The sequence below is a fragment of the Silurus aristotelis genome (assembly GCF_946808225.1).
Source record: "Silurus aristotelis genome assembly, chromosome: 5".
In the NCBI taxonomy this organism is placed as follows: Eukaryota; Metazoa; Chordata; class Actinopteri; order Siluriformes; family Siluridae; genus Silurus; species Silurus aristotelis.
The window spans coordinates 10,399,148-10,422,819 of record NC_139578.1 but is presented as its reverse complement, the minus strand read 5'-3'; the positions used below and the strand labels follow the sequence as shown (position 1 = coordinate 10,422,819).

Below are 23,672 nucleotides of genomic sequence, written 5' to 3'. Positions count from 1 at the left end.
GTGCATTGTCATAGTCATTTTTATTGTTTCTTCCTCGTTGCTTATTTCACTTAATTATCATGATGGTTATTCATTACACTTAAAAACTTGCAGTGCACTTATTATTTTAACGAACATATCCATTTTTCGTAAGTATTCACATTTTTAAACTGTCATTACGCTTCTTTTCAAATTCTTTGTCTTTGTCTCCTACCTCCTCAGCTGCACAGAAGAATAAAATTATGTAACAGTAGCACCTTAGAGGGAGACACTACTCAACAAATTTGTTTCTAAAAAAAAAAAAAAAAAAAAAAAAAAAAAAAAGACAAAAACTAAATGAAAAGACTGTTCTATGTCATTTTCTTCACACTATGAAGGAGGTTTTCTGTAGGAGGTTTCGACTGCAAACCTAGCCATCACAGTTCTTGGAGCCATTTCAGTCAGAATCAGAGTGAAATTGGCTGTTACAGTATACAGGATGTTTTGCATGGATCCGGAAAAAAAAAAAACCCCGAATAATTTACTCACAATTATTTTATTCAATATATATAAGACCGTGTACTGTGGTAGGCATGAACTTCAGTGGTCTCATTTATCAAACCATACAACGATGCAGCATTGTGACAATACTCTGGTAACCTTGGTTTTTGGTGTTATTGTTAGTTGTGGGGTATTTAGATGAACTCAGAGAAATAACACTGGTACACAATGGCATCCCAAATTTGTCCCCCAAGTCTAATGCAACTATCTGTAAAAAAAGAATAGAGCACCGTGTAATCGTGTTACATTTTATTGAGATTCTGCGATAGTCCGATTTAGTCTTTGTCTGAGTTTTCATAATGAAAATACCATCAGAAAAAAAAAAATCATTTATACCTTGAAATGTTAAGAAAACTAAATGGTTGCCACTCGCTGTTTTCAATTTTTATTCCATTCATAACCACAAAAAAGCATAACTCCGTCACTTCTGATTTAGTGGTTACAAGATCTGTGATGGATGTCAACACAAGGAAACATGACATGGAATGAACCGAAATACACCATGCTATGAAGACTGACGGAGCTAGTCAGGGTTCAGAACAGATTTATGGCTTTCTTGAGAATCTGAAATTGTGAGTATATAACTGTGTCGAAGTGAGAGCATGCTGACCTGTCGGTTCACTGTTTCGTTTTTATTTATCCCTGAACGATCCTCACCGATTTTGAAACACCATATAGTGATGTAAACATTGAAGAAATACAGAGTCATAGTCCGGTCGAAGTTTTAAAAATAAAATTGCGACATTTTCCCCCTTCATCCTGACACCACGCTCGTGTATAAACATTTGAAACTAAATCAGAAACGGGACGAACTTTTGCTGGCTGAACAGTTTGATGATAAACTATACTAAAATTTATACCATAGCCTAGTCAATCTGGTACTCTGATTGGTCAGAAAGCATTTTGATCAATGATTTACGTTCTCTAACAGCACAACTCAAAGCAAAGCAGACGGTTATATTCATGTGTTCACTGTAATATCTTTTACGCTATAGTAACTTTTATGTAACAGGGACTTTATGACGGATGCTCCACATAATATAAGACTGATTCATGGAGAACGGTTTAAAAATACGTGTTATTTGACAAAGAATAGTCATTAATATGGCAAACCTTTATGTATGAAGAGTTAACATTTCTGAAAGAAATCTTAGCATTTTGCAACAGTAAACTTTTTGGTTCTCATTAAATTTCTTTGTCATTTAGTTACAGTATAAGAAAACCGAAAGCCTGGTGAAGGTGTTGGCTGTTGATTGACTGTTGAACATTAAACTATAAACGGAAAGAAAACTTGCTTTGTGGACTTAATGTTAAATATTCCTAATGTGTTTTAATTATTTAAAGAAAAAAATAACCAGGTTCTGGGTCGGTAACGGTGATACGTCAGCTCGCCATTAATTATTTTACTATAACAATACTTTTATGTTTTATTGCTAACATAACATACCAGGTTTAAATCTTTTAGAATGCAGACGCAAAAGCTGTTTGTTTTTTTTTCCCATGTACACTGTTTCTCACAACTAAAATGATAAATGTCTGGGACTCTTTTTTTTTTCTGCATTCTCCTATTATTATTTTATCATTAAAAAATCCCTTCCTCAAATGCACTAATCTCACTGGTGTTTCTTGAGTAAACGCACCAGTTCAAAACCTTCCAATGGCATTCACAGAAATCAGCAGATAATTTTTTTACCCTCGTTCTTCACTCTTGGTTACATTCCGAATACAGAGAAGGTTGAGTCCAGTGAAAGCTGACACCGTATCCATACTAGAGATTTAATCCAAAATGTGAATCAATCCACTACAGATGAGCAGAACACTAGAAACTACAGAAGAGGATTTCAGTGTGTGTGTGTGTGTGTGGGGGGGGGTGTAATCCAAATTAGAGGTTTAGTCAATTACCAGTTCCTTTTGGATGAACCACATAAAATATAACTAAAGCATGTAATTGACCATACTTTGGATGTTCAGAAATTCCAAGAGTATTTCCATTCAAGTGATAGACACCAGGAGTGGTCGTAGCAGAGATTTGGCTACTGAAGCATTTCCAGTGTATTGCAAATTGTAGGTTTTATTGCTGATCATCACGTCGGATATTATCTTTTCTTCTCTGTTGTGTCCAGGTCTGAGCATCAATTGATTGTTGGGGTGGATGGCACGGCCTGGGATTTTACTTTTACTCATCTTTCTCCACTATAACCTCCCCATGAAGCACCTTTCTCCTCTGACGTAGCATGTGAAAATACAACTGAGGAAACACTAAAATAAAAAGAGTGAATTTACATTAGGATATAACTTGAACTTCCACGAACGAACAAAATCACTGCATGTAAAATATAGTATGAGTAAAAACTCAAACCTGAATCTAAAAGAGGAGAGACAGGGCTACAACTAGGCATAAAATCGATATCCTGCAGGGTGTCCCTTTATGTAAGTTATTGTTTAACCTAAGTGGTCTAGAAAAAAACCCATCTGTCTGGCTCCAAAATAGAAAACCAAAAACTATACACACAACAATGCTCCATTTAACAGTGTGGTTAAATTCCATGAGTAGGACTTTAGAAGCTGAGCAAAACAAAATCCAGATGATTTCCTGGTTTCTATACCACACTGGTTTGACTTTTGCTCTTTGAAAAAATATGCAGTGTTACAGTATATGCATCGTAACAAATTCGCATAACAAACATAAAACCTTTTCAGGCTGAAACATGCAGAAAATTTAAAGAGTTTAAGATACACTATATGGACAAAGGTTTGTGGACACACAAGCATTATATTCATATTTTTTTGAACATCCCATTTCACAATCGGATGAACGAGCGGGTGGCGACTGTGGCAAGGAAAAACTCCCCGAGATGGCATAAGGAAGAAACCTTGAAAGGCACCAGACTCAAGAGGGAACCCATCCTCATCTGGGTTGCACCGAATGTCCATTTATTGCAGATATACGATGATCAGAAGCAAACTGTAGTCCTGAGTCAATGTAGCAGACTGTTGACATTAACTACAGTCCAAATCCATCCTCAAAGCTCCCGTTCTTACTCGGGAATTTCATGGAACCACCTTCCCCAGCTGCACAGGGTGGCCTCCAAACAAAGAGAACACTATCCAGAGGCAGGCCTGGACAAAGTGGAAAGATCCGTGGAGGGACGAGGGGCAGGAACAGTGGTCACTGACATAAAAGAAGTCTGTTTGAAAACTTTGCAAATTTATGAAAAAAAAAGGAAAATCAATAAATCAATCACATGTACCCAAGTATTCACAGCTTTTGCTCAATACTTTGTTGAAACACCCTTGGCACCAATTACAGCTTTAAGTCTTTTTGAGTATGATGCTACAAGCTTGGCACAGTTATTTTTGCCAGTTTCTCCCATTCTTCCTTGAAGAACCTCTCAGGCTCCATCAGGATGGATAAGGAGCGTCAGTGCAGTCATTTTCAGGTCTCTCCAGAGATGTTTAATCGGGGTAAAGTCTGTGCTCTGGCTGGGCCACTCAAGGAAATTCACAGAGTCGTCCCGTAGCCACTCCTTTGTTATTTTGGCCGTGTGCTTAGGGTCGTTGTCCTTTTAAAAAAAATTAACCGTCGCCCCAGTGTGAGGTCCAGAGCGCTCTGGAGCAGGTTTTTATCAAGGATCTCTCTGTGCATTGCTGCATTCATCTTTCGCTCAATTCTGACTAGTCTCCGGTTCCTGCTGCTGAAAAACATCCCACAGCCTGATGCTGCTACCAGCATGCTTCACTGTAGGTATTAGACAGGTGATGAGCAGTGCCTGACATTCTTGGCTTGACATTTAGGCCAAAGAGTTCAATAATTTTGTTTCTCATGGTCTGAGTCCTTCAGGTGCTTTTTACTAAGTTGCTTCTGTGCTGAGGACACTGTGCTCATTTGGAGCTTCAAAGCTACAGATATGTTTTCTGTACACTTGGATTCCTTGGACTTCATGGCTTGGTTTGTGCTCCTACACTGTTAACTAGTGTAGGACCTTATATAGAATGGTATGTGCCTTTCCAAATCATGTCCAGTCAACTGAATTTACCACAGGTGGACTCCAATCAAGTTGTAGAAACATCTTAAGGATAAGCATTTACATGTAATGTATGTAAATGTAAATCTTTACCAGAGCAACTTACAACATTCAGTGCTTTAACCACTGTGCTACCACCTCCTCCAAAGCAGTGAAAACAGGATGAACCTAAGCTCAAATCCGAGTGTCATGGCAAAAGTTGTGAATGCTTATGTAAATTAGTTTTTTTTTTTTTCTTTTTTTTATAAATTTGCAAAGATTTCAAACAAACCTTTTTCATGTTGTCATTATGGTGTATTGACTATAGAATCTTTAGGGAAATAATGAATTCAATCCATTTTGAAAAAAAGGCTGTAACATAACAAAATGTGGAAAAAGTAAAGTGCTGTAAATACTTTCCAGATGCTCTGTATAATAACTGCCACTCTTCTGGGAAAAGGTTCCACTAGATTCTGGAGTGTGCTTATGGAGTTTTATGCTCATTCAGCTATGAGGGCATTAGTAAAGTACTGATGTAGAGTGAGGAGGCCTGGGGTGCAGTCAGAGTTCCAATTCATCCCAAAGTTGTTCAGTAGGGTTAAGGTCAGAGCTCTATAGCTAGAGATCTTCCACTCCAAACCATATCTTCAGCGAGCTTGCTTTTTAGAACAGGGGCACTGGCATGCTGGAACAGGTTTGGGTCTCCTAGTATATAATAATGCACCTCTTGGGGTATAGGGAATAACCACCTACTGTGGTGTGAAGATTTCTTATTTTTTTGCATGTCTGTCACACTTTATTGTTTCAGATCATCAAACTAATTTAAATATTAGTAAAACATAACACAAGTGAACACAACATGCAGTTTTTGAATGAAGGTTTTTATTATTGAGGGAAGATAAAATCCAAAACTACATGGCCTTGTGTAAAAAAGTGTTTGCCCCCCTGTTACAACTGTGGTTTATCACACCTGAGTTCAATTTCTCTAGCCACACCCAGGCCTGATTACTGCCACACCTGTTCACAATCAAGAAATAGGACTCTTAAATAGGACCTGCCTGACAAAGTGAAGTAGACCAAAAGATCCTCAAAAGCTAGACGTCATGCCGAGATCCAAAGAAATTTAGAAACAAATGAGTAATTGAGATCCATCAGTCTGGAAAAGATTATAAAGCCATTTCTAAAGCTTTGGGACTCCAGCAAACCACAGTGAGAGCCATTATTCACAAATAACAAAGCGACGTACAAAAGTGCTTTAAATCTCTAATTACCCCAAGAGCACAGCAACAACTCATCCAAGAGGTCACAAAAGACCCCACAACAATATCCAAAGAACTGCAGGCCTCACTTGCCTCAGTTAAGGTCATGACTCCACCATAAGTAAGAGACCGGGCAAAAAAACGTCTGCATGGCAGAGCTCCAAGACGAAAACCGCTGCTGAGCAAAAAGAACATAAAGGCTCGACTCAGTTTCTCACCAGAAAACATCTTGATCCCCAAGACTTTTGGGAAAATTCTCTGTGGACTGACAAGACAGAACTTTTTGGAGAGTGTGTCCTGAAGGAGAATGTCTGGCTATTTGTTCATGACCACAAGCTAAAGCGAACTTGGGTTCTGATCCAAAACACACCAGCAAGTCCACCTCTGAATGGCTGAAGAAAAACAAAATGAAGACTTTGGAGTGGCCTAGTCAAAGTCCTTACCTGAATCCTATTGAGATGCTGTGGCATGACCTTAAAAAGGCGGTTCATGTTCGAAAACCCTGGCTGAATTACAACAATTCTGAAATTCTTCCAAATTCCTCCACAGCGCTGTAACAGACTCATTGCAAGAGCTTGATTGCAGTTGTTGCTGCTAAGGGCGGCCCAACCAGTTATTAGGTTTAGGGAGCAAACACTTTTTCACACAGGGCCATGTAGTTTTGGATTGTGTTCTACATCAATAATAAAAACCTTCATTTAAAAACTGCATGTTGTGTTTACTTGTGTTATCTTTTACTAATATTTAAATTAGTTTGATGATCTGAAACATTAAAGTGTGACAAACATGCATAAATATAAGAAATCAGGAATCACTTTTTCTCACCACTGTATAGCTGGAAAACTCAACTTTCCAAAAACTTTTGTATATAGTGTTGTGATGGCCCTTAATAAAACCATATTGAATACAACTTTACCTTTGAAACTGAAGTGCATATATATAAAAAAAAAAAAGACTGATATAGTGCAGGCATAGTAAATAAGCAGGGCTGATTGATTCTTACGTGGGATGTAGGAGAGCATTACAATGATGAGGAAGTAGTAATAGTCGAAGGAGACGTTGTATTTGTTTGGGAGCCTTAGAGAGTACATGCCCGCTTTCCGAACATATGGCAGAGCAGCATATATGGTCATCAGTTCACCAACCACGCCCAGAGGATACATGACAATGAACAAGTTATATCTGGAAGCCAAAGACAATATTAGAGATTTATGTCAAATTATAAATCAACAGTTGAACTGCCTTTACAGACTATATTTTAAATATGAAACACAAATTGTTTTGCTCAGGGTGTTTGATGTAGTTTACCCTGTAATCTATGGGGTTCAATTGCATAACGCTTTTAACAATTTACATTGGACAGGCAATAGACAAGCTAGTGGATATTGTACATATGCATTTGTTATAAAATATATAAATAGTTTTATAATTTTGGGTAGACGATAAGCTTAAGTGATTAGGTAAGTGATAAAAAGTATGATATACTTTTCAAACTGTTTATTCACACAATGTAGGGCAAAAAAGTATTTAGTCAGCCAACAATTGTGCAAGTTCTCCCACTTAAGAAGATGAGAGAGGCCTCTAATTTTCATCATAGGTACACTTCAGCTATGCGAGACAAAATTGGAAAAAAAATCCCGAAAAATCACTGTCTGATTTTTTTTAAGATTTATTTGCAAATTGTGGTGAAAAATAAGTATTTGGTCACCTACAAAAAAAGCAAGATTTCTGGCCCTCACAGACCTGTAACTTCTTTAAGAGGCTCCTCTTTCCTCCACTTGTTACCTGTATTAATGGCACCTGTTTGAACTTGTTATGAATATAAAAGACACCTGTCCACAACCAGACTCCAAACTCCACTATGGCCAAGACCAAAGAGCTGTCAAGGACACCAGAAACAAAACTGTAGACCTGCACCAGGCTGGGAAGAGTGAATCTGCAATAGGTAAGCAACTTGGTGTGAAGAAATCAACTGTGGGAGCAATTATTAGAAAATGGAAGACATACAAGACCACTGATTATCTCCCTCGGTCTGGGGCTCCACACAAGATCTCACCCCGTGGGGTCAAAATGATCACAAGAACAGTGAGCAAAAATCCCAGAACCACACAGGGGGACCTAGTGAATGACCTGCAGAGAGCTGGGACCAAAGTAACAAAGGCTACCATCAGTAACACACTACGCCTCCAGGGACTCAAATCCTGCAGTGCCAGACGTGTCCCCCTGCTTAGGCCAGTACATGTCCAGGCCCGTCTGAAGTTTGCTAGAGAGCATTTGGATAATCCAGAAGAGGATTGGGAGAATGTCATATGGTCAGATGAAACCAAAATAGAACTTCTTGGTAAAAACTCAACTTGTTGTGTTTGGAGGAGAAAGAATGCTGAGTTGCATCCAAAGAACACTATACCTACTGTGAAGCATGGGGGTGGAAACATCATGCTTAAGGGCTGTTTTACTGCAAAGGGACAAGGACGACTGATCCGTCTATCGTGAGATTTTGAGTGAAAACCTCCTTCCATCAGCAAGGGAATTGAAGATGAAACGTGGCTGGGTCTTTCAGCATGACAATGATCCCAAACACACCGCCCGGGCAACAAAGGAGTTGCTTCATAAGAAGCATTTCAAGGTCCTGGAGTGGCCTAGCCAGTCTCCAGATCTCAACCCCATAGAAAATCTTTGGAGGGAGTTGAGAATCCGTGTTGCCCAGTGACTGCCCCAAAACATCACTGCTCTAGAGGAGATCTGCATGGAGGAATGGGCCAAACTACCAGCAAGAGTGTGTAAAAACCTTGTGGAGACTTACAGAAAACGTTTGATATCTGTCATTGCCAACAAAGGATATATAACAAAGTATTGAGATTAACTTTTGTTATTGACCAAATACTTATTTTCCACCACAATTTGCAAATAAATTCTTTAAAAATCAGACAGTGATTTTCGGGATTTTTTTTTCTCATTTTGTCCTTCCAAGTGTACCTATGATAAAAATTACAGGCCTCTCTCATCTTTTTAAGTGGGAGTACTAGCACAATTGGTGGCTGACTAAATACTTTTTTGCCCCAATGTATTTGAGGATGGACAAAAATTTTGCAGAATGATTTCATAGATGTTTAAGGCTGGGTTCAATTTTTAACTTTCATTAGTTTTAATAGTTAATGTTTTTCAACCCAGCTGCATGATGTAATGACTCACTTCTTAGCTGACCTCTACAGGGTAAAAGTTAGTATTTCTTTTTATTTAGTTTAGTATTTCTAAATTGGCTTTGTTTTTGTTTTTTTTGTTTTTTGGGGGGGGGGATGGGATTTGTTGCCTCTTTTTTTAATATGGACAGGGATATGGGAATAAAGATGCCATCTGTGCATCTAGTATACACTGCATTATAAAAAAAAAAGCATATAAGCATACCAAATGAAGCATAACTAGCTTTGTATGTCATACTATGTCAAACATTTGCATGCATAGATTTTGTACCTGGCCCATTTGATGAAGTAAGGCAGATGTTTAAGCAAACTGAACGTGTAGAAGGAGTAACGCGTGATCTCAGTGACTGTCCACACCACCAAAAACAAGATCACACTCTCTTGATTCTGGACCTAAAGAAGCACAGTAATACAGTAGGTAATGATTCCCTCTCTGAATAACACAACACATATACAATATTTAAATATATTAATTTAATGTTCATACATGGTTGTACATTGTACTTGTACATTTCCATGCTTGCACTCACCTGTCTGATACTATGTGTGATAAACCAAACCATGAATATTCGAGAGCATACTTGGACCCCAGTCACAATCACAGATGTCCGTACAATTCCTGCGAACCACAAACACTTATCCTCATCTACTCCTTGAACAACCCTACAACTTATTTGAAAGCTTGTGGTTTTGGAAAGTACATACCAATTGCACAGTGCCCAACCTGACATATAGGATGAAAACAAGACAGAAAAGGAAACAATGGGGTAAAATTAAAAGTTTAAGCAGAGAAAAACACACATGGCAAGGTGAAATAGAAGAGAAAAATTCTAGGAGAGATTTCTGTCCATAAAAACATAAAAAGTGGCGTAAGAAGGTTGGAATGATCAACTAGCAGTTTGAGAGAGAGAAAGAGAGAGAGAGAGAGAGAGAGAGAGAGAGAGAGAGAGAGAGAGAGAGAGAGAGAGAGAGAGAGAGAGAGAGAAAAGAAAAACAAACAAAAGATAGGACTAAGACGGTCAGAATGCGAGTGCAAGTGTGTGTGAAGAAAGAAAGAGAAAGAAAGAAAGAAAGAAAGAAAGAACGAAAGAACGAAAGAAAGAAAGAAAGAAAGAAAGAAAGAAAGAAAGAAAGAAAGAAAGAAAGAAAGAAAGAAAACAATACACTTACCTCCAGAAGAGCAAAGGTCTGGAAAAACTTAAGTGTCCGTGCTATACTTCTGTACAAGCCCTTGTGTGTGCCTTTCTGGAGATAGAAGCGAGTCATTGCTAAAGCCAGCACCAGCCACCTGCATCACATATATATTCCATTTAACCCGCTTAACAACACAATACACACTCTCTCCCAAACATACTGAACGCCATCATTTCCCTATATTATGAGTTTTTGCAGAATTCTTTTAAAAACACAATGTGAACCCTATAAAAGATATTTCACAATCACTGGGATTCAGGTTCAGGTCCAATTACACCCATAATTGCTCACTGGAATGCATTTGGCCAGATATTAATCCTGTAGGTCACTGAAGTAGCCAAAGCTGTTTTTCTTAAGTATCAAATAAAACAAGGAACTTTCCTACTTTTGTTCCTTTCTTTTTAAATTAAAATGTAAAATAAGGAATTGTGAGAATGCATCTTTTGTCTTGTTACATAAACTATAGGGGCAAAAGTTTATGAACACAACTATCACACACATGCTTTTTGGACATTCCATTCTCAGATTTAAACCCCATTTGCTAATATAATAACCTTCATTCTTTTGAGAAGACCTTTCACTAGATGTTGGCGCATGGCTGTGAAGATTTGTGCCCATTTCAGCCACATGAGCATTAGTGAGATCAGAAACTGGTGTCAGCTCAGGAGGGCTGCAGTCAGTGATACAGTTCATTCCAAAGGTGTTCAATGGGGTTGACATCCAGGCTCTGGACCCTCAAGTTCTACACTCGACCGCTTTGGTTTGCACCAGAATATGGCAGAGTATGTTTAAGCACTTGGTTCCAAAGAAGGGAAACTGCTATGCTGTAAAAAAAAACTTGTGCATTTACATCTTTGTGGCAACAGTCAGTTTGGAGAAAAAGGGGCGAGGAGAAGATTCAGGCCAAAGAATATGACAAAGTCTTTGATCATTTTATAATAAAAACATTAACACCGTACAGTGCATTTAACTTTTTTTTTATTGATTTTATATTTTTATTACTTTGTATATATTATATATTTATATATATATATATATATATATATATATATATATATATATATATATATATATATTTTTTTTTATGATTTTTATTTATTTATGCAATATTTCACCTTCTAATATGTTATAATTAAAATTGCAGCAATTTAAATTTTAGATGAAAGACACTACAAATAGTCATTATATATAGCCAGTGATATTTAGTATTTCACACATATTTTTGGCCTTAACTGTCAGACTACAGCACAGCTGGGAACAAAAAACTCTTGTTTTTTTTAGACTGACTGAATTATCTCATAAAAAGTAATTACTGTCATCCATGTGATTGCAGTTGTCTGGTGTAGATCTACAACCCCAATTCCAAAAAAAAGGTGGAGCAATGTGTCAAATGTAAAAAACCAGAATGCAATGATTTGCTAATTTCATAAACCCATATTTAATTCACAATAGAACATAGAAAACAGATCAAAAGTTGAAACTGAGCAAATGTACCATTATGGAAAGAAATAAGGTCATTTTTCATTCGATGGCTGCAACACGTCTAAAAAAAAAAAAAAATTAGGTCAGGACAACAAAAGTCTCGAAAAAAGTGTGTTTAACAAAAATTTAACAGTTGGAGAAAAGTGTTGCAACTAAATTAGGTTAACTGATAAGAGGTCAGTGAGATGATTGGGTATAAATAGTGTATCTTTGAAGAGGCAGAGTCCCTAAGAAGTAAAGATGGGCAGAGCTTCACCAATCCGTGAAAGACTGTGTTTACAAATTGTGAACAGGGTCATGCGAAGAAGAAGGTACACGTGAACAAAACGCAATGTTCCTTAAAATGGTATACTGTATATTCTCAGTTTAAACTTTTTTTTTTTTTGTTAATAGAATATGTATTTATGAGCAAATGATTGCATTCTGTTTTTATTTACACTTCATACAGTGTCCCAACTTTTTTGCAATAGGGGTTGTAATAAACGGCCTGGCAAACAGGATATAATAAAGAAGTGAATTCATAGTGTGTTGTATGAGTTCTGCACCAAATAGCTACAATTTGAATGTTGCATGAACTGTGTGTGGGTCAGATCTCATTCTTATATGTTATACAAAAAAAGCAATTTTGGACTTCATATGAAAGACATATAGAAATAGTTATTGTATGTAGCTGATAGTAAAAATGTAACAAGACCGAGAGAGAGAGAGAGAGAGAGAGAGAGAGAGAGAGAGACTCGGCGTTGTTTTGGTCTACAGCTTCAGACACTCCACAGTGAGCATTCAGTCATATAGGTGATAAAAACACACGCGCGCGCGTGGGCTGAAACTTCGCTGCGCGGTCAGAGGGAATCTCCGGTGTCAGCGCTGCGGCTAAACTTATCGCGCGCGAGATGCGCCGACCGTGCACGACGCTCGCGCAGCACCGGACACCGTATTTGGCAACCGAGAGGCGCGCAGACACGGGCCCGAACCAAAAGCCCGGTTTATTCCCCCTCACACTGCCGCGGAGCCGACAAACTCAAACGCCTGTATGAAAACCAGCACTCCGGCGCGAGCCGGTGTCTCTCTCTCTCTTCCGTCCCTTTGCTCTGCGGTTGACCATAAACGGTTATACGGAGTTCTGAAACTATAAACAGCAACGCGAGCACCGTAAAGCCGAGCGAACTTAAAATAAAAAAAATAAGTTGTGACGAGTTGAATTCTCACATACCCGGCCGTCATGGCGATATTGTAGAACATGAGCCATGCTGTGGCGATAATTCCCTTCGTCCGCTTCTTGTTGTTCGTTTCCTTTTCCTCGAGCGCTCCGTCCTCCTCTCCGGACGCCATGGCACCGGCGCGCGAGACCGACCACGAGTCACCGACTGGGAGCAGTGCGCGAGCGCGGCTGTCAGTCAACGGGAATAGGGGCGGGGCGGGACACCCCAATCAAAGCAGATCAGACACAGGACAATGGGAAGTTTTTAATCAAGCAGATTCACACGAAATTATTTTACAATATGTAAAGGTCAAACTAACTATCTATCGATCTATCGATCTATCTATCTATCTATCTATCTATCTATCTATCTATCTATCTATCTATCTATCTATCTATCTATCTATCTATCTATCTATCTATCTCCCCAAAAACAAGGCCACTTTACAGTAAACTGGAGGCCTTTCACTTTTTCCCCCACTTTTACCAAACAATATGTTCGTGTCAAGTCAAGACGCTTTTATTGTCATTTCAACCATATAAAGCTGATGCAGTTCCTCCAGAACCCTGATGCTACATAAAACAACATAAAACAACAATCACAGAAACAGAAAACACAGGGCTAAGGACTAGTAAGAAAAATCCTTGCCACATAAAGTGCATGTGTACAACATGGTGTAAACAGTGCAAAAGACACACAGGACAGTGCAGGACAATACACAATACACAAAATAGCACCGCCAGTAAACCTGTCGTAACAAAATAATGTGAACAGTAGCAGAAAAATGTAAACAGAATATTGTGCAAATGAGCAATGTTTGTCATATTACTAATAATCACATGTCTACTTACTTCAGAACTGCTATTAGCAGTTCAAAAGCATGGAGAGAAGCACATTAGCCAGAACAACCGGTCTCCTAAATACAAAGAAACTCTATGTAACTATAAACTATATACATCTAAATACTCATAAACAAGGTTCACTATACAGTAAACTAAAGGCCTAGGAAAATATTTTCCCAGCATGTACAGTGGGGTCAGTAGGTCATGCCAATTGCACATATTTTTTACCTCAACTGTCAGACTACAGCACAGCTGAGAACAACAAACATTTCTGAACCCCTCTGCTCATGATCTCATAAAAAGGCATTACTGTGATCTAAGAAATGGCCTGTGCAATTGGGAAAAGATATAATTAAGAAGTCATTTCATAGTGCAATTTTATTCCTCTATTCCATTATTATTCATTATTTATTGAGTAGTATGTTGTTTGCCGTTCTGCATTATACAGCAAAAAATAAGTAGGTTGCATGAACCGTGTGTGGGTCAGGTATCGATTCTTCTTCTTTTTTATACATAACTCTGTTCATAGAGAAATTCATTTACAAGAAGCATTTTCAATGAACTAGCTGTCAACTGGGATCGGCTGTGTAAGATGATAAGCATTTGTAGGCCACAGGCAGCGTCTGAGAAAAAGCTTCCCAGTAGATTCTAAAATTAGCCCCCACCAGACACCCAGTAGAAACCAGAGTTAAGCAAAGACACCGCCAAATATAGAACAGCCCACATAATCTTGATCCTGCTACACATACCCATACTGTACACATAGGCTACATGATTATTCATGATTGTCATATTGAGATGATTTATTGCACATACAATACGGAGGAATCCTGAATTTACTCTGTAAACATACTCCTAATCTTAATCTGTAAACCCACTGAAAAAAATACAAACCATTACAACCCCCATACACACTAAATGTATGGATCATGACAAAACTCTCAAATCTGACGATAAGGAGCTTCTTCAAAAGCAAATTGTCCTAGTAGTTCCATATCAGGCCATCAATGACCACATGATGGCGCTATACAATAAGTGGGGAAAAAAAAAACATTAAACCCATAAAAAAATATATAATTTATTATCATCAATAAGAAAAAATAGAGTTTGAGTATAAGATGATAGTAGACAGACAGAATAGTCCACATGTAACATTTTGAAAACTGGACATATGTTTAGGATTTTGACAATTATTTACATACATTTAAATATTAAAAAAATTCTTTACTTAATATAATGTAATGTCCTGCAAACTTATGACATGGTTGTGCTAGTATCTGTGTACAGCATGTTTATGTTTATGTGTGCAAGTGGGGTCATGTTTCAGTCATACCAGACTTTTGCTCGGGCTCCTAATGCTATGGTGAAAGTAATAGTCATAGAACAACATTGTTTTTATACGTTTTGCTCACTTTCCTTGTGTGTGTTTTTGTGTGCAGACCTCACCCGTTGACCCAACACAAAAGTGAGTGCAGAGTAAGCAGTGGTCTAGCACTAGTACTGTTTGGGTGGAGAAAATACTAGCACTCAGCTGCAATCCACTCTTTTTGTAGGGATTTTCATCTGACAATGTTGTCTGCCTCTTTTTTCCATATAGTCTTTTTGTGCCTATCTTCTGGATTATGGGTTCAAGGAGCATAATCAAGTTTGCTATTTGTGAAGTACTGCAATTTGCTGCCTTCTGTGTTCCATTTTTTATTGTTATGCAGCGTTTTGCCTTCATCCTAGCACAGGTGAAGAGTCGGGTGCATCCCTCTGATGGAAACTCTAGCATGGCTTACTGGTTGATCGTGTCTTCATCTGTTGCCTATCTGACAACCATGGCAACTTTGGTGTGGCTGCCAATTAAGTCCATGGTGTTCATGAAGAAGAAAGCTCTGGTGGGGAGAAAGAAGTGGTGAGAGAGAAAGAGAAAGATTATAGGTTTTTGTATAATTTGTTCCCAATCCCAAGATGTAGCATCATAATAGCAAACCATGCTCATGCAGAGAGAAAAATACTGCCAGGAATTTAAGCATATACATGTTTATGTGTTAGTTTGAGCTTGTATGAGTTTGGATGATTTATTATTATTGTTGTTGTTGAATAAGGAACTAATTATCTTTTTATTGTAGTCTTGTTTATTATTATTATTATTATTATTATTATTATTATTATTATTATTATTTTATTGTCTTGTTTTATTCTTTTACTTAGTATGCATTTTATGTTTTAAAGTGATCACAATAGGCTTTAAATACTATTTTGTTCAGTTTGGTAAAATGTCCCACATAAACACAATCAATTCATACCATTTTGTCATTAAATGAACGAGAGTTTCTTTGTCTTTAGGAGACCGGTTGCACTGGCTTATGTGCTCCTCTCCACACTACCCACTTTTGCATTCCTAATAGCCAGTTCTGAGGTAAACATGTTGGATAATATTGACTATTAGTAATGTGGCATGCATATTGTTTGGTAAATGTGAGACAATGTCTAGAATACTATACAATATACTGTGTATCATTCTAGTGTACATTATGAATTGAAAGGGGGTCTGTGATAATGCTTTTTTATTATTTATTATATAATTATTGCTGTTCTTTACCCCTCACAGTGCTCACAAAGATAAAAGTCTGACAGATGCAAATGGTTTATTGATATGAACCATAAACCTACTCTGATTGAACAGTCAGATTGTGGAATTTGACGCTCAGCTATCTTGGCAAGTGCCAAAACCGTTAATAATGCAGGAAAAAGAACAACATGGCGTTTATTTTCCTCTTCAAAAGCTTCTATGACTTTTTACTGAGTAGTATCTTACATTTAATTTTATACATCATGGAACTGAATGGATTTTTTATTACCTAACATTTACATTTATTGAACAGCATTTTGAATTTTGCCAAGCAACAAGAGTAACCTTTTGTCTTTCACCTTCTATTGGCAGCAAATATCTACTGTGTTCAGCAGTGGAGCTACCACATTCTTAAATCTAGTACTCTTTATGGACCATCTACAGGTCATGCTGAATCAAACTCATGGAATTTGTTATTTCTGTAGTATTATTGTGCAGCATGCATGACTAAGTTAGCAAACATTTGCCACAAAGTTGAAAGCACAATGTTGAATGGTTTGTCTATCAATACCACTGTACACAAAATGACCTCCATGAAGACATGTTCTTCCAACATTGCATATGGTAAATTTTGTACAGAGCACTAACCTCAATCCTACTGAACACCTATGGGTTGAATTAGAACATGTGCTGGGGCTTCATGTCCTGACTAATGCTTTTGTGGCAGAATGGGAAATCCCTACACTCTTGTACTGTTATCAAGTGAAAAGCTTTTTCACAAAGTGGAGGCTCTTACTCTATAGCTGCAAAAGTAGACCAAATTTCGAAATAGATGTTCAACAAGCATATATGTGTGATGGTCAGGTGACCATACACTGTAATTCTGATGCATTTTGATTATGGAACAGATAAGACCATTGCCTCCAGGTCTTCAGCAAAGACATGTAGACAGATTTTGAGGCCATGGTTTGGCACATGTGACAGTTGCACATGAACCTTTATGGGCAGCCATTTGCATTGCACACTGACCACCTGGCCTTTTCACTCTTGCTTGCTACATCTGCTTTCAGACAGAGGCCCCTTAGGTCTTAATATTGGTCTGACAGTCTCTATCATAACTGCAGTTTACCCCCAGCCAATAGAACCGAGAACAGATGTCAGTCTACTTTTAGTCATTCAGTTTTACAAACAGTTCCTGATATTTTCCCGATTATTCTCTTTCAAAGAATTGTCCCCCACCATTTCCCCTAGTTTCATCATCTGCTACGTCCCCTCTACTACATCATCACATGGTGACATAACACATTCAGGGAAAAGCACTGCCCAAATACACACAACCCCAATTCCAAAAAAGTTGTGACACTGTAAAAATATAAATAAAAATAATAAAATAAGTTAATGTTGAATTTGATGACTGTAACAGGTCTCAAAAAGTTGGGACACAACTATGTTTACCACTGTGTGGTATCAGGTCGTCTGTCTGTGTATATCTGAGAAATGAGGAGACCAGTTCAAAAGGTGAAAGGTGCCTATTATATTGTAAGAGATGTAGTAAATAGTTAGCATTGTTTTGCTCAAATGTCATTACAGAATCATGACCAATGTTGATTTGTCCCTTGTGCCCAGAGATTTCTCCAGATTTTTTGAGACATGATGAGACATTCAACTGTTTTTGCAATTTTCAGATTGGTGAAGCTTTGCCCATCTTTACTTCTGAGCGAGATCTTCCTGACCTGTTGTCAATTATCCTATTTTCTCCAACTGTTTATTGTTAAGACTTTTTTTGAATATATTTTTTTCAGACTTTTGTTGCCTTGTACCAACTTTTTAAAAACATGTTGCAGTCATCAAATTAAAAATATTATTTTACTTTAAAATAGTGCAATTGACTATTAATAGTACATTAGCTATTAGGTAAAATTATTCAAGATTTCCTCAGTTTAGACATTAAAGATGTTTTCTTTGTTCTATTAAGAATTAAATATAGGTTTATAGGTTGCAAATCATTGCATTCTGTTTTTATTTACATTTTACACATAATTACCAACTTTTTTTGGATTTGGTGTTGTACATAAGCTCACAGATGACAGGGAGAAAAGGGGTAGTTTATTGGTTAGGATGTTGGATTTCTGATCAAAAGATCATGACTTCACATCCTACCCCCACCAAGCTGCTACTGCTTGGTACTTTAGCAATCCCCTAAACCCTCAACTGCTCAGTTGGATAAATAATATAATAGTAAGTTGGATAAGAGCATCTATCAATGATAAATGGTGAAAAAACAGAGTATAAGATCTTTCTATCCCAGACAGCATAGCAAAAAATAGCTCTCTTGGACTCCTAGCCATCGATAGCTATGCCATTGTCAGAATTTTACCTCAGAAACCTTTAAAAATATGGTGAAAAATTGTAGTTCTTACCCAATAAAGCATTCCCAGGTAAAGTTTTTTTGCCCATGCCATTCACAGTGAATAATTAGCAACAGGAAATGTTCTGATCCCATAATGATAATGATGACAGGCATGGTTTAGCATTCCTACAGTTACATTTCCAGTGGTTGTTTAAGAAAAGAAAAAGTCCTCACTCAGCCTGATGACACTTTCTTTCTTTCTTTCTTTCTTTCTTTCTTTCTTTCTTTCTTTCTTTCTTTCTTTCTTTCTTTCTTTCTTTCTCTGTCTCTCTCTCTAGGTGCAGATTAGAAATGGTATGCAATTTGATACATTCACTGAGCTACCCGTGTCTTTGGTCTTATTTTCACTCATTCTCATTGACATTGTGGAAAGAATCCGTTACTGCAGACTTACTGGCCGTGGTAAAAAACACTTTTTATTAACTGCATGAACATGTATTAAAAGCATTATTAGATAACAACTGGGCAACAAGATGAGATAAGATTTTTTCCTTGTTGTCAGATCGATTGTTTATCGTCTCACTAAACTATTAGCAAAACTTATCACATCGATAAAACAGTGTATTTTAAAATGGTGTCATTTGATATCTGATCCATGAGACAACTCTTAATTTAAACATTACTCACTCTTACAAACATATCACACATAATTCTCGTTATGGAAATTTAAATTTCATTTCCCAGCTTTGTGTTATGCATTTTAACACAAAAAAGTATATATATTTTTTTTATGAACATAATTTAATTATCCTCAGTTACACATTTTCATAAAGAGATGCCCCCTGAAACTATATTTCACTGTTCAAGAATAAGTGAATCATTGGATAAATAGTGTTAAAGTACAGTACAAGTACTGTTGTAGTAACAACTGTACTTATTTCTAGAAAGGCGAGTTGTACATTTTTAGGTTTTTCAATGCTAGATTCCTATTATACTTACTGTTATTATCCTCTGTTTTTAAAAAAATATCAGCACTATATTACTTATATAACTTGTTTTATTTTATTTTTAAAAGTGCTTGATTATGACTGTCTGGAAGTCTTTCCTTAGTTAATACATTAGTAAAAGTAATAATAGGCTAGTTTATTGCACATGTCTTTGGACACAGCATGAACAATTGATAATTTTCTGTTTGTATGTTTAGCTAATGAATTACATCGAAATGCAGACATCCCGACTCTCAGCCCCACTGAAATGATGATGCCAATAAGCAGTACTGCCACTGGACCATCTCCTATAGCAGTAAGTACTAATGTGGGGCCACAGAATGGAGCAGGAGCCAATGGACCTACTTCAAGATTACCTGGAAGAACTGCAGCTACAGTCAACGGGTTGGTCACTGGGTTGCCCACTAATAGGCCATTTACAGGGATTCCAGGCAACACGACAGGCTCAGCTGTCCCCAGCAATGGAGCAGTGCCAGTACTTTCGGGCAATAACCAGAGTCAACCATATACTATATCTGGGATTTATCCAGGCACTGGCCTGCCCTTAAGACATGTACCATATGCCACTGCATACACAGGGCCACTTAGTTTTTTGCTAGAAAGTGACGTGCGTGCTGAATTCCTTTCTGACAGCTTCCTTTTCTGGTTGGACACAGCTGAAATGATGCGAGTTACAAACCACACCTCACTCTACTTCTCAGGTTGGGCTTTACCAGTGTATCTCTTCAGCTTTCTCTCAACACTGCGATTGGTTCTAATGCCCCATAGTCCCCTTCTCTCCCCATTAGGGGTCGCTCTACAAGACCTCCCCTTTCTCGTTTTGAGAGTGGCCCTTATAGCTATTTTTGGATTTGTCACCCCAGTCCTGTTTGTAATGAAGAACTTCTTGGTATGTTTGGCTTACATTTACTTTAACTTCATGACCAAGCTTAAAGTGTTCAACACTGAGAGGATGTTTTGACTGGTCCAATGTGAAACGTTACAGTGAACTAAACAGCAGAAAAAAAAGAATGTGGAGTATTTCCTTTTTTTACAAAAATTATATTACATATATACATACTTAAATCATATATATTTACTTACTATCTAAATTATGAATTAATGGTTTTGAGAAGTTTTATAGTGCCATAAGTCCTATGGTATAAAAGACATAAGAATATTGCACTTTAACTAAATTTTACTTTTTCATTTTATCTATTTCTTATTCCATGTTACTGTATCTTAATTGTCTTGTAGATTGCATGTGTATACATGAAAATTTGCCTTAAGTCAGACTTTTCCAGTGTTATGAGGAAAAGTGCTTATTACTTGCACTGATTTAAAAAGAAAGCAGTGATCTTTAATTTATTTATTATTTACACTTATCCTTTAACATATTGTTTTGTATTTAGCTATATTTCAACCTTAATGATATTTCTCTTTCTGTATTACCAGAAATAAACATGAAAGCTGATAACATGGTCTAGCATGTTTCATCCCTTTGCTGAATGTCTGACAATGAAATATCTTTAAAAGTTTTCAGCACAATCTATGTTAATTGCATGAAATGACACCTTTTTTTTATATATAAAAAAAAAAAAAAAAAAAAAACTTTATTATAAATTGTAACTGACATGTAGTCCACTATGAAGTGAATGATGTGTTGTAAATGTGATCCTTGATCTTTGTCAGGGGGTTGTTTTTTTGGGGGGGGTACAGGCTCACTGGAGTAATGAAAATCTGACAGCAGGAAGAGCTTTACAATGACAAAAAGTATTGTTGGTAGATGACTTTCCTGTTTTACCGTGTCCTGAATGTGGGCCATAAAACTGGGGTCAGTCCTAAAACCAGGAAACGAACACTCACTTTTAAGCTGTTTCCTCTGGATTTTCTATGTTACTGCAGCTGTAAGTAAGAGATTTTGCTGAATGTTAAAATCTAAAATATAACATTATGACCTTTAGTAGTAAACTGGAATATATCTGTTTCAGGGAAAACTCTACCACTTATGATTGGGTAACATCTGGATTCTACCAAGATTACTGTAGACCCCCCAACCCCCCAACCCTCCCTCCCCCCCCCCCAAAAAAAAAAAAAAAGTTCTAAAAATCCATGAAATCCACTTCCCAAAATCAGTTTATGGCCAAGTCTCAAACTTTGCTCGGTAGATCACATAACCAGAGTACTACAGATATAAACCTAGAACCTTTTAACACAGATATGGTTAGACTTTGTTACAATATCTATTGTTAAAAACAGTATATAAATTCATGATTCATAATCACACTATCCAGTTTCATCCTGAAGTGTACCCTTTGATACATTATATACTTTCTATTCTAAACATTGTTTAAGGGAGATTTTTTATTTTATTTTACTGTCACCTCAGTAAATCTACATAACCCAGCCATTAGGGGGGCACAAGCCAGTGCACTCTTAGTGCCGGTCCCAAGCCCGGGTAAATGGGGAGGGTTGCGTTAGGAAGGGCATCCAGTGTTAAACATGTGCCAAATCAAATATGCGGAACACAAATGAGAATTTCATACCGGATCGGTCGAGGCCCGGGTTAACAACGACCGCCACAGGTATCGTTAGCCGACAGGGTACCGGTGGAAATTGGGCTACTGTTGGCCGAAGGAGGAGAAGGAGAGGAGGAAGACGGCAGGAAAAGGAGCAGTGTAGGAAAGTGGAGGTTCGGGTTGGTACTTTAAATGTTGATACTATGACGGGTAAAGGGAGAGAGGTAGCTGATATGATGGAGAGAAGAAAGGTAGATATGCTGTGTGTTCAGGAGACCAAGTGGAAAGGGATTAAGGTCAGGAACATTGGAGGTGGGTTTAAACTGTTTTATCATGGTGTGGATGGGAAGAGAAATGGTGTAGGGGTGATTCTGAGGGAAGAGTTCAGTAAGAGTGTAGTGGAGGTGAAGAGAGTTTCTGATAGGGTGATGATCATGAAGGTGGAAGTTGAAGGGATGATGATAAATGTCATCAGTGCCTATGCTCCACAAGTTGGCTGTGAGATGGAGGAGAAGGAAAGATTCTGGAGTGAATTAGATGAAGTGGTAGATGGTGTACCTAGGTAAGAACGATTGGGGATTGGGGCAGACTTTAATGGGCATGTAGGTGAAGGGAACAGAGGTGATGAGGAGGTGATGGGTAGGTATGGTTTTAAGGAGAGGAATGTGGAAGGGCAGATGGTGGTAAATTTTGCTAAAAGGATGGAAATGGCAGTGGTGAACAAGTATTTTAAGAAGAAGGAGGATCATAGGGTGACGTATAGGAGTGGAGGAAGGTGCACACAGGTGGATTATCTTCTGTGTAGGAGATGCAGTCTGAACGAGATTGGAGACTGTAAGGTGTTGGCGGGGGACAGTGTAGCTAGACAGCATCGGATGGTGGTCTGTAGGATGGTTTTGGAGGCGAAGAAGAAGAGGAGGAAAGTAAGGATTGAAAGAAGAATAAGATGGTGGAAACTGAAGGAGGAAGAGTGTAGTGTGAGGTTCATGGAAGAGGTCAGACAGGGGCTTGGTGGTGGTGAAGAGGTGCCGGATGATTGGGCAACTACTGCAGGAGTGATGAGGGAGGCAGCTAGAAAAGTACTTGGTGTGACATATGGAAATAGAAAGCAAGACAAGGAGACGTGGTGGTGGAATGAGGAAGTACAGGAGAGCATTAGGGGAAAGAGGTTGGCAAAACAGAAGTGGGATCGACAGAGTGATGAGAAAAGTAGGCAGGAGTACAAGGAGATGCGGCAGCAGGTAAAAAGGGATGTGGTGAAAGCCAAGGAAAAGGCATATGAGGAGCTGTATAAGAGGTTGGACACTAAGGAAGGAGAAAAGGATTTATACCGATTGGCCAGGCAGAGGGACCGAGCTGGGAAGGATGTACTGCAAGTTAGAGCAATAAAGGATGGAGAGGGAAATGTGTTGACTAGTGAGGAGAGTGTGTTGAGAAGATGGAGGGAGTATTTTGAGCAGCTGATGAATGAGGAAAATCAGAGAGAGAGAAGGTTGGAGGATGTGGAGTTGGTGAAGCAGGATGTAGATAGGATTAGTAAGGAGGAAGTGAGAGCAGCGAT

General features: G+C 37.9%; 2 protein-coding genes across 2 annotated transcripts; one reads left to right on the top strand and one right to left on the bottom strand.

The window, feature by feature from the left end:
• Position 1: 1 nt before the first annotated feature.
• On the bottom strand, positions 2 to 13,049 carry hacd1 (3-hydroxyacyl-CoA dehydratase 1). The gene is made up of 7 exons (XM_083542053.1): positions 12,869 to 13,049; positions 10,153 to 10,270; positions 9,688 to 9,706; positions 9,513 to 9,601; positions 9,254 to 9,375; positions 6,786 to 6,964; positions 2 to 2,778 (listed from the first exon to the last, which is right to left on the bottom strand). The coding sequence occupies exons 1-7, from the start codon at positions 12,985 to 12,987 to the stop codon at positions 2,696 to 2,698; spliced, it is 729 nt and encodes a 242-aa protein (XP_083398179.1). The 5' UTR covers positions 12,988 to 13,049; the 3' UTR covers positions 2 to 2,695.
• A 1,972-nt stretch (positions 13,050 to 15,021) lies between these two features.
• Positions 15,022 to 20,625, top strand: LOC310726454 (transmembrane protein 236). The gene is made up of 4 exons (XM_083542038.1): positions 15,022 to 15,596; positions 16,031 to 16,103; positions 18,945 to 19,068; positions 19,811 to 20,625. The coding sequence occupies exons 1-4, from the start codon at positions 15,322 to 15,324 to the stop codon at positions 20,572 to 20,574; spliced, it is 1,236 nt and encodes a 411-aa protein (XP_083398164.1). The 5' UTR covers positions 15,022 to 15,321; the 3' UTR covers positions 20,575 to 20,625.
• The last annotated feature ends 3,047 nt before the right edge of the window (positions 20,626 to 23,672 follow it).

Excerpts from the sequence above, each read along its gene's own strand:
- hacd1 (XM_083542053.1), bottom strand. The coding sequence starts at position 12,987 with ATGGCGTCCGGAGAGGAGGACGGAGCGCTCGAGGAAAAGGAAACGAAC. Across the intron at positions 9,376-9,512 it reads TCACACATAGTATCAGACAG|GTCCAGAATCAAGAGAGTGT; the intron begins GTGAGTGCAAGC and ends GTGCTTCTTTAG. Across the intron at positions 2,779-6,785 it reads AATGCTCTCCTACATCCCAC|TGTTTCCTCAGTTGTATTTT; the intron begins GTAAGAATCAAT and ends TTTTTATTTTAG.
- LOC310726454 (XM_083542038.1), top strand. The coding sequence starts at position 15,322 with ATGGGTTCAAGGAGCATAATCAAGTTTGCTATTTGTGAAGTACTGCAA. Across the intron at positions 16,104-18,944 it reads TCCTAATAGCCAGTTCTGAG|GTGCAGATTAGAAATGGTAT; the intron begins GTAAACATGTTG and ends CTCTCTCTCTAG. Across the intron at positions 19,069-19,810 it reads CTGCAGACTTACTGGCCGTG|CTAATGAATTACATCGAAAT; the intron begins GTAAAAAACACT and ends TTGTATGTTTAG.